Source organism: Nycticebus coucang, chromosome 11 (genome assembly GCF_027406575.1).
Source record: "Nycticebus coucang isolate mNycCou1 chromosome 11, mNycCou1.pri, whole genome shotgun sequence".
Lineage (NCBI taxonomy): Eukaryota > Metazoa > Chordata > Mammalia > Primates > Lorisidae > Nycticebus > Nycticebus coucang.
The window spans coordinates 17,695,747-17,710,327 of NC_069790.1; the positions used below are offsets into that span (position 1 = coordinate 17,695,747).

General features: G+C 38.7%; 1 protein-coding gene across 3 annotated transcripts in view; it reads left to right on the forward strand.

The window, feature by feature from the left end:
- AMPH (amphiphysin) overlaps window positions 1-14,581 on the forward strand; it is a 299,359-nt gene that overhangs the window by 204,498 nt on the left and 80,280 nt on the right. For all 3 annotated transcript variants that reach the window (XM_053608793.1, XM_053608795.1, XM_053608796.1), the window contains exons 6-8: window positions 7,026-7,133; window positions 8,755-8,840; window positions 14,368-14,443. In XM_053608793.1, coding sequence (XP_053464768.1) covers window positions 7,026-7,133; window positions 8,755-8,840; window positions 14,368-14,443 — 270 coding nt within the window. The remainder of the gene's footprint in view (window positions 1-7,025; window positions 7,134-8,754; window positions 8,841-14,367; window positions 14,444-14,581) is intronic.

Sequence of the window (14,581 nt, forward strand, 5' to 3'; positions counted from 1 at the left end):
TTTTATTGTTTCGTGCCTTAAATTTAAGTCCTTTATCCATCTTGAATCAATTTTAGTGAGTGGGGAAAGGTGTGGGTCCAGTTTCAGTCTTTTACATGCAGACATCCAGTTCACCCAACACAGTTTATTGAATAGGGAGTCTTTCCCCCAAGGTATGTTCTTGTTTGGTTTATCAAAGATTAGGTGGTTGTAAAATGTTAGTTTCATTTCTTGGTTTTCAATTCGATTCCAAGTGTCTATGTCTCTGTTTTTGTGCCAGTACCATGCTGTCTTGAGCACTATGGCTTTGTAGTACAGACTAAAATCTGGTATGCTGATGCCCCCAGCTTTATTTTTGTTACAGAGAACTGCCTTAGCTATATGGGGTTTTTTCCGGTTCCATACAAAACGCAGAATCATTTTTTCCAAATCTTGAAAGTACAATGTTGGTATTTTGATAGGAATGGCATTGAATAGGTAGATTGCTTTGGGAAGTATAGACATTTTAACAATGTTGATTCTTCCCATCCATGAGCATGGTATGTTCTTCCATTTGTTAATATCCTCTGCTATTTCCTTTCTGAGGATTTCATAGTTTTCTTTATGGAGGTCCTTCACCTCCTTCGTTAGGTATATTCCTAGGTATTTCATTTTCTTTGAAACTATGGTGAAGGGAGTTGTGTCCTTAATTAGCTTCTCATCTTGACTGTTATTGGTGTATACAAAGGCTACTGACTTGTGGACATTGATTTTATATCCTGAAACATTACTGTATTTTTTGATGACTTCTAGGAGTCTTGTGGTTGAGTCTTTGGGGTTCTCTAAGTATAAGATCATGTCATCAGCAAAGAGGGAGAGTTTGACCTCCTCTGCTCCCATTTGGATTCCCTTTATTTCCTTGTCTTGCCTAATTGTATTGGCTAGAACTTCCAGCACTACGTTGGATAGTAAAGGTGACAGAGGACAACCTTGTCTGGTTCCGGTTCTAAGAGGAAAACCTTTCAGTTTTACTCCATTCAGTAAAATATTGGCTGTGGGTTTGTCATAGATAGCCTCAATCAGTTTTAGAAATGTGCCACCTATGCCTATACTCTTCAGTGTTCTAATTAGAGAAGGATGCTGGATTTTATCAAATGCTTTTTCTGCATCTATTGAGAGGATCATGTGATCTTTATTTTTGCCTCTGTTAATATGGTGGATAACGTTTATGGACTTGCGTATGTTAAACCAGTCTTGCATCCCTGGGATGAAGCCTACTTGATCATGACGAATTACTTTTTTGATGATAAGCTGTAATTTATTGGCTAGGATTTTGTTGAGAATTTTTGCGTCCATGTTCATGAATGAGATTGGTCTGAAATTCTCCTTTGTGTTTGGGTCTTTTCCTGGTTTTGGTATGAGGGTGATGTTTGCTTCATAGAATGTGTTGAGGAGGATTCCTTCTTCCTCAATTTTTTGGAATAATTTCTGCAGTACAGGAATAAGCTCTTCCTTGAAGGTTTGATAGAATTCTGGAGTGAAGCCATCTGGACCAGGGCATTTTTTGGTTGGAAGATTTTTTCTTGTTTCTTTGATCTCAGTGCTTAAATTGGTCTGTTCAGGAGCTCTATTTCTTCCTGGCTGAGTCTAGGGAGAGGGTGTGATTCCAAATATTGATCCATTTCTTTCACATTGTCAAATTTCTGGGCATAGAGTTTCTGGTAGTATTCAGAGATGATCTCTTGTATCTCTGTGGGATCAGTTGTTATTTCCCCTTTATCATTTCTGATTGAGGTTACTAGAGATTTTACTTTTCTATTCCTCATTAGTCTGGCCAATGGTTTATCTATTTTATTTATTTTTTCAAAATACCAACTCCTTGTTTCATTAATTTTCTGAACGATTCTTTTGTTTTCAATTTCATTGATCTCTGATATGATTTTGGATATTTCTTTTCTTCTACTGAGTTTAGGCTTAGATTGTTCTTCTTTTTCCAGTTCCATAAGATCTCCTGTGAGATTGTTGATGTGCTCTCTTTCTGTTTTTCGAATGTATGCATCTAAAGCGATGAATTTTCCTCTTAAAACTGCTTTTGCAGTATTCCACAGGTTTTGGTAGCTTGTGTCTTCATTGTTGTTATGCTCATGGAAGTTAATGATTTCCTGTTTTATTTCTTCCTGCACCCATCTGTTATTCAACAGAAGATTGTTTAATTTCCATGCCTTTGGGTGGGGTCGAGCATTTTTGTTAGAGTTGAGTTCCACCTTTCGTGCCTTATGGTCTGAGAAGATACAAGGTAAAATTTCAATTCTTTTGATTCTGTTGATATTTGTTTTGTGTCCCAGGATATGATCAATTTTGGAGAATGTTCCATGGGGTGATGAGAAGAATGTATATTCTTTAACTTTGGGGTGGAGTGTTCTATATGCGTCTATCAAGCACAGTTGTTCTAGGGTCTCATTTAAATCTCTTATATCCTTGTTTAATTTCTGTTTAGAGGATCTGTCCAGCTCTGTAAGAGGAGCGTTAAGGTCCCCTGTTATGATGGTATTATCAGATATCATATTGCTCAGACTGAGTAAGGTCTGTTTCAAGAATCTGGGAGCATTTAAATTGGGTGCATAAATATTTAGAATTGAAATGTCTTCTTGTTGTATTTTTCCCTTGACCAATATAAAGTGACCATCTTTGTCTTTTTTGACTTTAGTTGCTTCAAATCCACATGTATCTGAAAATAAGATTGCAACTCCTCCTTTCTTCTGAATTCCATTTGCCTGAAAAATTGTCTTCCAACCCTTGACTCGGAGCTTTAATTTGTCTTTTGAAGCCAGGTGTGTTTCTTGCAGACAGCAAATGGATGGCTTGTGTTTTTTAATCCAGTCAGCCGATCTATGTATCTTCAGTGAGGAATTCAAGCCCTTAACACTTATTGAGATAATTGATAAGTGTGGTAGTATTCTATTCATCTTATTTTGTGAGCGTCCATTGCTTAGTTTTATCTTTTGCATCAGTGTGAAAGTCAGATTCTGACCTTTAATTTCTGAGTTCTTACTTTGGTGCTGATCCATTGTGGTGGTCAGTGTGCAGAACAGGTTGAAGTATTTCCTGTAGAGCTGGTCTTGTTGTGGCGAATTTCCTCAATGTTTGTATATCCGTAAATGATTTGATTTCTCCATCAATTTTGAAGCTTAGCTTAGCAGGGTACAGAATTCTGGGCTGGAAATTGTTCTGTTTAAGTAGATTAAAGGTAGATGACCATTGTCTTCTTGCTTGGAAAGTTTCATTAGAGAAGTCTGCGGTCACTCTGATGGATTTGCCCCTGTAAGTCAACTGGTGCTTACTCCTGGCAGCTTGCAGAATCTTTTCTTTTGTCTTGACTTTGGACAGGTTCATCACAATGTGTCCTGGAGAAGCTCTGTTAGAGCTGAGGCGACCTGGGGTCCAATATCCCTCTGAAAGCAGTGTGTCAGAATCTTTGGTGATATTTGGGAAATTTTCTTTTATAATATTCTCTAGTATGGCTTCCATTCCTCTGGGGCATTCTTCTTCCCCTCCTGGAATTCCTATAACTCGTATATTGGAACGCTTCATAAAGTCCCATAATTCTGACAGTGAACGTTCTGCTTTCTCCCTCTTCTTTCTTTTCTGCCTCTTTTACTATCTGAGTTATCTCAAAAACTTTGTCTTCTACCTCTGAAATTCTTTCTTCTGCATGGTCTAACCTGTTGCTGATACTTTCCATTGAATCTTTAAGTTCCCTGATTGACTGTTTCATTTCCTTCAGCTCTGCTATATCCTTTTTATATTCTTCATATCGTTCATCTCTGATTTGATTCTGTTTTTGGATTTCCTTTTGGTTATTTTCCACTTTATTAGCAGTTTCTTTCATGGTTTTCATCATTTCTTTCATTGTTTTCAACATGTGTATTCTAAATTCCCTTTCTGTCATTCCTATCATTTCTTTATAGGTGGAATCCTCTGCAGTAGCTACCTCATGGACCCTTGGCGGGGTTGTTCTGGACTGGTTCTTCATGTTGGCTGGAGTTTTCTGCTGATTCTTCCTCATGAGTGATTTCTTTTATCTGTTTCCTTATCCTAGTTTTCCTTTCACTTCCTCTTTTTCTTTAAGTTCTCGTGCCTGTGGACTAAGGGTTACAGGACCAGAAGGGTGAGAAGGTTGAAGAGCAAAAAAGGGATGAAAGAAAGGAGGACCGAGTGATAAGAAAAAAAAAGAATAATAGAGAAAGGAGAGGTGGTGGGTAAAAGGAATATTGACAAGAAAAAGAGAGTCAGAGAAAGAGGGAGACAGAGCAATATAGGTGTACAGTAGGGTACTTTGATACAACCTTAAAAAAAAAACCACCTTCTGGGGGTGCCCAGTTGGGTGGTTCCCTTGAGGTCAGCAGCTCTTTGCTAACCTGATCAGACACAGTACCCCACCTCCACCAAGTAGAGAGGAAAGACAAAAATGCTATAAATCAAATCAAAACAAGCAAACAGAAAACTTTACAGGATAAAATTGGGTGGACAACCAAATAATGGTGGTAGAAACACTAACAAAAATAAAGTTCTAATTATTGAAATAGGCAGCCATGGGAAATTATAATTAAACTAGAAAAATTGAGAAAGAAAAAGGATCTGTATGGAAAAGGTTGACCTTAAAAAACAAAACAACAATCAACAGCATCAATATAAGCAAAAAAAACAACCAAACCTAAAAACAAAAACAAACAAAAAAAAAACACAACCAAAAACAAAGCAGTATGTATATGTTATTAAATATTGTCTGGGCAACACGTGGTCTTCTGGGGTATGAGATGTTAATCACAGTTCTGATACGACTGGAGGCTGCTAGTTTCTCAAACCCCAGCAGGTAGACACCTTAAATCTCTCTTCAGCCCACTTAAAAGGCACTTTGAACTTGTTCACTTGCTGAGCAGAAGCTTTCCCAGGGAAGTGCTTGTCGCTGGAATCACTGCTGAAGTGGCTATCCACTTACCCTGTGTGCCAAAACTGGTCTGTCTCTGCCCCCGAGGGTTAGGGCTGCAAGGCGGCTCAGACCCCGCCCTTAGGCTACTTGGTCGCTGAGTTACCAGCTCCCACCCAATTCTAGCTGTGCGACCCTGAGGGCGGAGCTTGCCGGGGCAGATCGCTCACAATGGCTGCCTGTGACCCAGAGCCAAACACTATTAGCTCCGTCTGGCTCAACGGCTCAGACTGGGGCCCTAGACAAAGGCCAAAGTTCTCTGCACTCCCGCTGAGGCTCTCCCCAAGGCAGTACAGCTGAGTGCCAAGTCCAAAGACACCAAAACAGTTCACAGGTAAGGCCTTTCTGGTTTGCAGTCTCGCTGCTACTGAACTTACAGTTGCGGGCGGGTTTAGACGGATTGAACACACGCGACCACTTGCCGGTTTTCCACTGTTTTAGTCCTCCTCTTGGGGTCCAGAAGTCTCTCACTGACTCCCTGTATCCTCTCAGGGGTGATGATAGGCATATCCCACCAGCCAGAGATGCCTGGAGTCCTATCTCCCCAGACTCACGGTGCCCAGATGCAAGGAAGCTATTACTCAGCTGCCATCTTGCTCCTCCTCTCTTTGCATGCCTTTTTTTTCAGGCTGTTAGTGTGAGGGTTGGAATCAATCTACCTAGGCTAGGACCTGAGCTGGATTTTGGTTTTGTTGTTACTATTATTATTTTTCAGGGCACTGCAGCTTTCAAATCCCTCATTAATTGGGCTGCTAATGCCTTGCATTTATATTCTAATATCTTTAATATCATATTTTCAGACTAGTGGGTTGAAGTCTGGTTTTAGTTTCTTCTTTCACTCAAATATGGTGGGCTCTTGGGTACCAGAGTTTTTCTCAGTCTTCCTGCTCCCCATTAGATTTCAGTTGCCCTTGCATGCCTGTGTTATGGAAGGAGTCTCTCCCCAGGTATTGCCCTTGCTCCAGTGATAGGCAGCTAGTGCATCTTTTTTAGTATTAGGCTTACAGTGAAGTCAGTGCTGTTCCCTTTTATCCTTTTCTGGCCTTGTCTTAGGCCAACCTGCTTTGTATCTGTGGTTTGTCTTGGGCAAGAGTTTCCTTCTCTTACCCAAGTGGGAGCAGAACTTCTCTTCTTACAGGAGTCAGTTCTTGGGCCCAAGAAGATCCTATGGGTTGAGATTTTTCTCTTCTTCCCTTTGTCTGTAGCAATTATCTTTCCCTGTATCTTAGAGGAAAGGGGGTTCTTTAAACCTCCCAGGCCTTCAGAGCCAGATTGTGTTTGTTATGACTCATCCTTCAGAAGTGTGGATCTCTGCCTGGCCCCTGTGGGCAGAATGGTTCTGTGTTCCCTGAAGCAACCTAGAGTTTTTGCTTTGCAAGAGAAAATGGTCGTGGAAATGAGCAAGGCTTCATGCCAATTCACTGGGCTCCATTAGATCACCTCATTCTCACCTGTACTACCAGGGAGTGTCATTTTCCCAGACTTTCTCATGGTATCCAGTTGAGGCCCATGGAAAAGAGCTTGCTCATTAGAACAATCTCCCTTGTGTCTTGAACACCAGCTACTCCAAAATGACACATTAGTTCACGTGATTTTAATGAACAGAGAGGAGTGTGAAACACTAGGGGAAAAGAGATTTCTTAGGAAGGAAATTGCTTTTATAGAACTGGTGTTAATATGAGTATTATTAGAATTATAAAACCAAATCTCATATTGTTTTCCACTGTCTTCAACACAGAGCACTTAGAGATTTTGAGTAGAGGATCATGGAGAGTATAGGTTTATTCACAAGCAATTCTGGAATTTTTTAGGTTTTTGACTGCAAACTCTGTCTTCAGTGCTGCATAGTTGGCCTAAGTGTTATCACAAAAGAAGATAGTGATCTGATAACTTCTGTACAAAAGACTGCAGGGTGTGTCTGATTTTTAGGAATCATTTATCTACTAAAATCTCACGTTACCTTGATGCCCAGTCAAGATCATCAGCTGTTCTGGACATAGAAAGCTTGTTGGCATCTTTCAGCTAAAGGTAGACTCTGTGACTGTGTCTCTTTCTTAGCACATGTTTTCCCTGTTGGCAGAACCGCATTGCCAAGCGCAGCAGGAAGCTGGTGGACTACGACAGTGCCCGCCACCATCTGGAAGCTCTACAGAGCTCCAAGAGGAAGGACGAGGGTCGGATCTCTAAGGTAGGAAGTGAGCTCAGGGTAGATGCTGCTTACCACACAGCTCAGCTTTTTAAAATTAAATGTTTTATTTTTAATGAAGGTTGGAATCAGAGCAGAATTGAAACTGAAAGCTGGCACTTGTGAGCTGATTTCCATTTTTGTTAAATTAAAATAAAGTTTTTATTTGTTACTGTGGAGTTCAAGAGGGTGACCCTGACTCACACGTTTTGCTGAGAATAAACTTTTGCCTACGATGTTGTAGGATCAAAGGAAGTAATGTGTGTCTGTATTTCCATATGTGGTGGTCTACGCTTGATGATGAAGTGCAGATTCAGATGGAAACTCAAGCTGAAATCTTCAAATAAAACTTGGGATTTAAGAAGTCACCTACTAATTACACCCTTTTCTTTCAGTTTGGCCATTTCCTGTGCCTGCACTTGGCTGCCTGAATGGTCTTTCTCTATCGCATACGTAGATGTGTCTCTCTACTCCTTAAATCTTTAAATGGCTCCTCTTTCTTATAGAAAAAATTCTAAATATTTTAGCGTGGCATATAAGGCCTTTCAAGTCTGGCTATATCTTACCTGTCCAGGCTTATCAACTGTCAGTCTGCCCTTCCCCGCCTTTACACCTTCCGTATACACCAAAGACAGAGCCTCCATGGCCTCCATGTCAGCTCCTCAGCAGCTCTAGTAGCAACTGCCCTTCAGGGGAGGCCTCATGCCACGCACCCTGTTCAACCCCTCATCTGTAATACTTGGCCTTAACACTCATGACAGCCTTTGCGAGGTGCACAAAGGGAAGGCAATATGACCATTCCCCACAGTGAGAGAGCTAGAATTCCACCCCAAGGAACTCCACCACTGCGTATCATACTGATTTTCCCAACTTTTTCTTCTTCTTCTTTTTTTTTTTTTTTGTAGAGACAGAGTCTCACTGTACCACCCTGGGGTAGAGTGCCGTGGCATCACACGGCTCACAGCAACCTCCAGCTCTTGGGCTTACGCGATTCTCTCGCCTCAGCCTCCCGAGCAGCTGGGACTACAGGCGCCCGCCACAACGTCCGGCTATTTTTTTGTTACAGTTTGGCCGGGGCTGGGCTTGAACCCATCACCCTCGGTATATGGGGCCGGTGCCCTACTCACTGAGCCATAGGCACCACCCTCCCAACTTCTTCTTTAGCAAACATTTTCTAATTCTTTAAGATTGAGTAAAAATACCACCTTCTCTTTGCGAACACTTCTCTCTTCTCTGTACCTTCTTCCCTTCAGTATAATCCATACACATTGTAAGTCTCTTTTTAATACACCTATAATGTAATTATTTAGACTTTCTACGAGACTGAGTATTTCATGGGTGAGTCCAGTATAGTATCCATTGCAGAATCTACGTGGAAGGCGCTTATTTTTATAGAATAAATGAACTAACCAGAAACTGCAAAAGCAACCATTATAATCAATCTAGTTGCCAGTTTTAAGTGCCTTAATATTTAATTTTAAGAAATGGTGTGGATTTTAACCAATTAATCTCTCTTTCCAGAGTGTTTCCAGGATGCATAAGGCTATTTATGTTTTATATTAAATGGTGTTATTGCATATAGAAATAGCTTGGTTTTTAGTGTAAACATGTATGTTATTTTTAGGCTGAAGAGGAATTTCAGAAAGCACAGAAAGTGTTTGAAGAGTTTAATGTTGACTTACAAGAAGAGTTACCATCATTATGGTCAAGGTAAAAATGCTGCTATGCAGACTGTACATGTTCCCTTTACAAAGTCAAAAACAGTGAATAGCTTGTCTTTATCATCTGTGATGATTCAGCGTTGTCCAGTAGAAATGTTCTCTACCTTTCCATTATGGTAGCTACTTGTCATTGGGCCCTTGGAATATGGTAATGTAAATTGAGGAGATACATTTTTAATTTAATTTATTTCGTTTTAATTTACTTAAATTAAAAATACCACGTGTGGTTAGCAGCTGCCATGTTGGGTGGTGCAATTTTAGCCCATGATGTATTTCTCAAGTGGAGAGCAAAATCTCAGGGAGAAGCATTAGGAAAGCTGCCCTCAATGTACAACATACCCCTTTAGCTCTTCATGGAACATTCTTTATTCCAAGAACTCATCTAGCCTTCCAGCTTTGCTACTCTGCATTTCTCATGGAATTAAGTGCCTTTCCTATAGTTTGTTCTATTTTTTCTACCCCATGGTAGAACTTAAAGGTTGTTGGAGGAAGTGGTACCTTATGTTCCTCAATTTCCATCAGCACCCCTATGCTACTACCTTAAAGAAACAGAATTGTATTTGCCATGACACAGTGATTTAAGTCAGGTATTCTGGTCCTAGATTCCAACTAGGTGGTTACCCTTAACACCTTCTGATGCATAAATTCTAGAGGTTTTATTTATCCCCTAAAATTGGATTTCCAAGGACTATCGTAGAGTTTGTTATTTTCTATGTTCTTCTCTAATGTTCTCAAGTTTGGTCACTAACAGGATCTTGGCATTAATTTTTGAGCTACCAAACTATCTGGATGAAATTTTGGCTAGTTCACTGCAAACTAATCTGTAGAAATGTCTACCTCAATGACAGCCCATTGCCCAAAGTTCAACATGTATGGAAATTACCTCACTGATTATTAAGATACTCAACCCCTGCATTTTTCTTTTTGGTAGCATTCTTGCTGGGCTCCAAAGCCTTAAAACTTTGGAGTTGTTAACTGTAAGAAACCAAAGGGCCAATAAGGAAATAGTCCCATTTTTTTAGTGTAGTCTGTTGGGTTGGTCTCCCCCTCTCTTTTCTCACTCCCACTGTTCTTTTTTTTTTTTCACATCATAATCAACATTTTATTTTATTTATTTATTTATTTTTTATTAAATCATAGCTGTGTACATTGACATATTCATGGGGCATCATTCACTAGCTTCACAGACCGTTTAGGTAAACTCCCACTGTTCTGACCCTTATCATCCATCCTCTTCTGGGGTATGATGGTAGACTGGCCTTTTATTTCTGTCTTTGACCACATCCTGTATTTCTCTTCTTTCAGAAGGTCCACATTGGCATCTCTGTGGACTGGGTAGGACCTTAATAAATAAGGCATCTTCTCTTTCCCAGCGAGGATTTAAATTGTGAATATATAAAACTTTTAGAGAAGTAGAGGAAGCAGATATGTACTTATATTTGAATTTATTTAGTTATTCATATCCTCTTAAAAATCACAAATGATATGAAATGATTTGAGTTTTTCAGAAATAGAGATAATACTATGTTGCCCTCACATTTCATGGAATACTTATATTCAGTATCTTTATGTAAGTCTTTTACATCAGGGTGTTTATCCTTACTAAAGACACTATCAGGTCAGACTGTAGTTCTCCAGAGATAATCATCATTTGGAGTAGATATTCTGTTTCAAACACATGTTGTCATTTGCATACAAATAAAACAGTTATTCTTTTCCTTTTCCCTACAGAGAAATTTTTGTAATCTCCAATGTAATTACTTACTTCATTGCTTTATGAGCTGCTCTTCAAAAAGGCTTGAGTACCACAATGTTCAATACTTCTAGTTATGAGATAATACCCCTGGGAAGTTGCCAGTGGACAACTATGAATTAATACCCTTGGAAAATTACCAGAATTGCCAAGAGACAAATACTTATTATTTTCCTTACTATGTGTTGGATATGTAACTGATCTTTTCCCCTAGTGATCTCGATGAGCCTTCACAAGCAGGATTGACAGATGTTACCACAGGCTTATGTACCATCCTCAAATATTAGTAGTATTTGCTTATTCAAAGTAAACTACTTACCAAAGTTTATAACATAAAAGACTTTGCAGAGACTGCAAAACAAAGGGAGCATCTGAGGAATAATTTTGGAAACAACGTTTTCCCCTTTTCTGATCATACACAGTACAAATATTTCAATGCTTTTAAACCAATCTAACCCCTCATTTTGGCACTCAGGAAATAACATCAATCAGTGCTAGTTTTTCTATCCAGATCCTGCCTTTTGTTCAAAACCTGGCTTAGGCTTTCCTTTGTATGTAGTTTGTTTCTTGAGTGAGTCCAGAATACTTAACTACAATAATTATGTGCTCTGTGTGTGTATATGGGTGTATTGGCACATGCGTGTGTGTGTGTGTGTGTGTTGTGAAAGAGCAAGAGGGAGATCATATTTTGACACTTTTTATTTGCCAGGTATCATTCCATGTACTTTACATATATAACCTCTATCATAATTATTTATGTCTTCTTTTTATAGATGAGAAGCTAAGGACCATATTGGTTAAACACTTTGCCTAAAATTAGAAAGCTTGTAGATCCTAAATGTGGCATTTAAAAACACTTTTGTGTTTTGTTTTGTTTTCTGTAAATCCTGCTGCCTTTATCTAGGGCCTCTCTATCAAAATGAAATTGCATGCAGTCATGAATTTTCAAGTTACTTCATAAATCCATATGTCTCTTTCCAAACATACAGCACAACGTTGAAGTTGAAATTGGTAATGTTTTACTTCTGTTCCTCCTACAGTGAAACATATAATGCTGGGCCCACCGTAATGAACATAGTAAATACTAGTGATTGATGCGTAAAATCCTGATCACACTGTACAAAGTGATTCCAAATGTTGGATGGAATGTTCTATTTCTGTCTGTTAGGTTTAGATGGATAATAGTGTTGTTCAAGTTCTTTATTAGTGATCTTCTGCCATTTGTTCTATTTATTACTGAAAGTAAGATAGTGAAGTCTCTAACTGTTATTGGATCTCCTTTATCTTCAATTCTGTTAGCTTCGGTTTCTATTTTGGTTTTGTGTCGTTAAGTTTATGTATGTTTATAACTAGTGTGTCTTCTTGATGGATTGGCTGTTTTATCTTTGCATAATGTTCTTTTTGTGTCTGATAATAAATTTTGTCTGTTTTATCTGATATGTGGTATTACTACAGCACTCCAGTTCTCTTTTGTTTAATTTAGCGTGGTGTATCTTTTTCTGTTCTTTTACTTCCTACCTATTTGTATATTATAATTTGAAGTTCATCTCCTATAGGCAGCATTTAGTTGGCTCTTTTGTGTGTGTCTATGGGTGTTATCCCTTCTGTGGACCTCTGCCTTTGATTGGTGTGCTTAGTCCATTTACCTTTAATGTCATTACCAAGAAAGTAGTATTTCTGTCTACTGTTTTGCTAATTGCTTTCAGTGTATCTCATTTTGTTGTTGTTGTTATTTCTCCATTCCTCCATTATTGCCATGTGTAAAAAACTTTAAAATTTTTGGATATATGAAGGAGAAGAGAAATGAACTACTATCTAGAGGGGAGTGCAATTTCAATTTTAAAAGAGGAAATTCTAGGGTATGTTTGTATGATTTTTACAAGGAGCTTGTAATTCATAGGAAATGATAGAGAGGTATCACAAAGAAAGAAAGACTCCAAAGGTAATACTTGAGATAAATCTTTTCAAATGAGTAGAGTCACTATTTAGTGGAAAGGATATTTTTAGGCTGATATAGAGCATCAATAAAGGCATAGTAGCTGAAGCAGATATGTGGGCTCATAGTAGCTAAAGAACTTTAGCCTAATGTGGCTTAAGGTCAGAATGACAATTTCCAGGAGGAGATGATGTTGATAAAACAGGAGAGAGGCAGTTGTCAGATTCATGTATCATTCATTCAGCAAATATTTATTGACTACCACTGTGTGCCAAGCACTCTTTTAGGTGCTAACAATTCTGTATTGAAACTTTTTGTTTTTCTTTCTTGAGCTTACATTGAAGGATGGATAAAGGCAGTTGCCTAAAAAACAAAGAAGAAAACAAGACGTCAGACAAAAAATTTAATTTATTTATTATTATTTATTATTTCATTTATTATTATCAAACAGGATAATTTAATAGAGAGTAACATGGGATGGGTAACTATAATTTGGGTGGTTAGGAAAGGTTTTCTCTTAAAGAGACAGACCATATATGAAGAAAGGGAAGTTTTGAGGAAATACTGAGTTTCATTTTATTTATGCAAAGTTTGAACATCATAGCCTAGAGCAGTGGTTCTCAACCTTCCTAATGCCGCAGTGTATTTTCATTGTTAAAAAGGGGTCATGACCCACAGATTGAGAACCTCTGGCCTAGAGGACAATGGTCATTGACCTCGTAGGAGTTAAAAAAGTCAGCAGTTGGAATAGAAATGAATGAGTGAGGGCACTTGTGGCCTAGGAAACTAGGTTAGTGGGTAGACCACTGGATTGTCCCATTTTGGAAGTGGGACAGTTGTGAGTGATGGCATGATCTGGGGTATGCAGTGGCCACCACAGAGTGTATATAAATAGGATGCTAGGATCATGAGTTAGGGGGCTTATTTTTTTGGTTGGATGTTCATATGAATAGCATGATTTTCTGTGTTAGCATTTGGTGAGGAAACCATGAGACTGACCATTGTGAGTAGTAAATGGAGCTGGGGGTTTAGCTGGGAGTTTGATAAATGAGCTGGGGAGAGGTTGAATATGCTGCCATCAGGTTGTTAGCTGAGTAACTGAAGGAAGAAAGGTGTTAAGAATGACTGTCTCTGTCTGATTGGGGTCCTAGAGAAAGGATCACAGGCTGCCCCTCACAGTGCTCCAGGACGATTTCTCTGCTCAGTGAAGGATGCTCTTACTTTTGCTGACCAATTGGAATTAATTTTTCCTCTATAAAACACATTAGGAGTATAATATATAATACTGAACCTGGACCATTTATATTTTATAAAAATTAATAATAAATATGTCAAATCTCAGAACATTTGCAAGATACCTATGTAAAATATAAACACATACTTAGGGGAGTGGTTCTAAAAGTGTTGTCTCTGAACCAGCAGCACCAGTATTACCTAGAAACTTGTCAGAAATGCAAATTCTCAGTCTCCGTCAGAAATGCAAATTCTCAGTCTCCCCACACAGAGCTACTAAATCTGAAACAAGCCTTCCAGATGATTCTGATGAACACTAAAGTTTGAGAACCACTGTTTTAGGGTCGTAACTTAATTCCAGGAGAAGTTGTGTTCTATGCCAAAAGATTTTCTTTCTTTTTTTTCTTCTTTTTTGATACACTCACAGATGAGGAAAGGTGGAGCATACATTGTGTTAAGTATTTTATTTAATGTTATTCAAAATTGTATGAGGAAAATACGGCTTTAATCTGCTTCATTGCCGTTAAAAATCCATGTTTGCTGACTGCCATCTTTGCCTTTCTCTTTTCTCCCCTTTGTATTTCCTTATGGTAGACGAGTTGGATTTTATGTCAATACTTTCAAAAACGTTTCCAGCCTCGAAGCCAAATTTCATAAGGAAATTGCAGTGGTGAGTCGTGATGGATTATTTTTACATATGGAATGTATAGTTAGGGAAAGTTTATCTTGGAGACGAGTGAAATGGCACAGTCTCATCCCAAGAGTTCACGCTTGCCTGTTCTCTTCAGTTGTGGGTTGTCACTCCTAG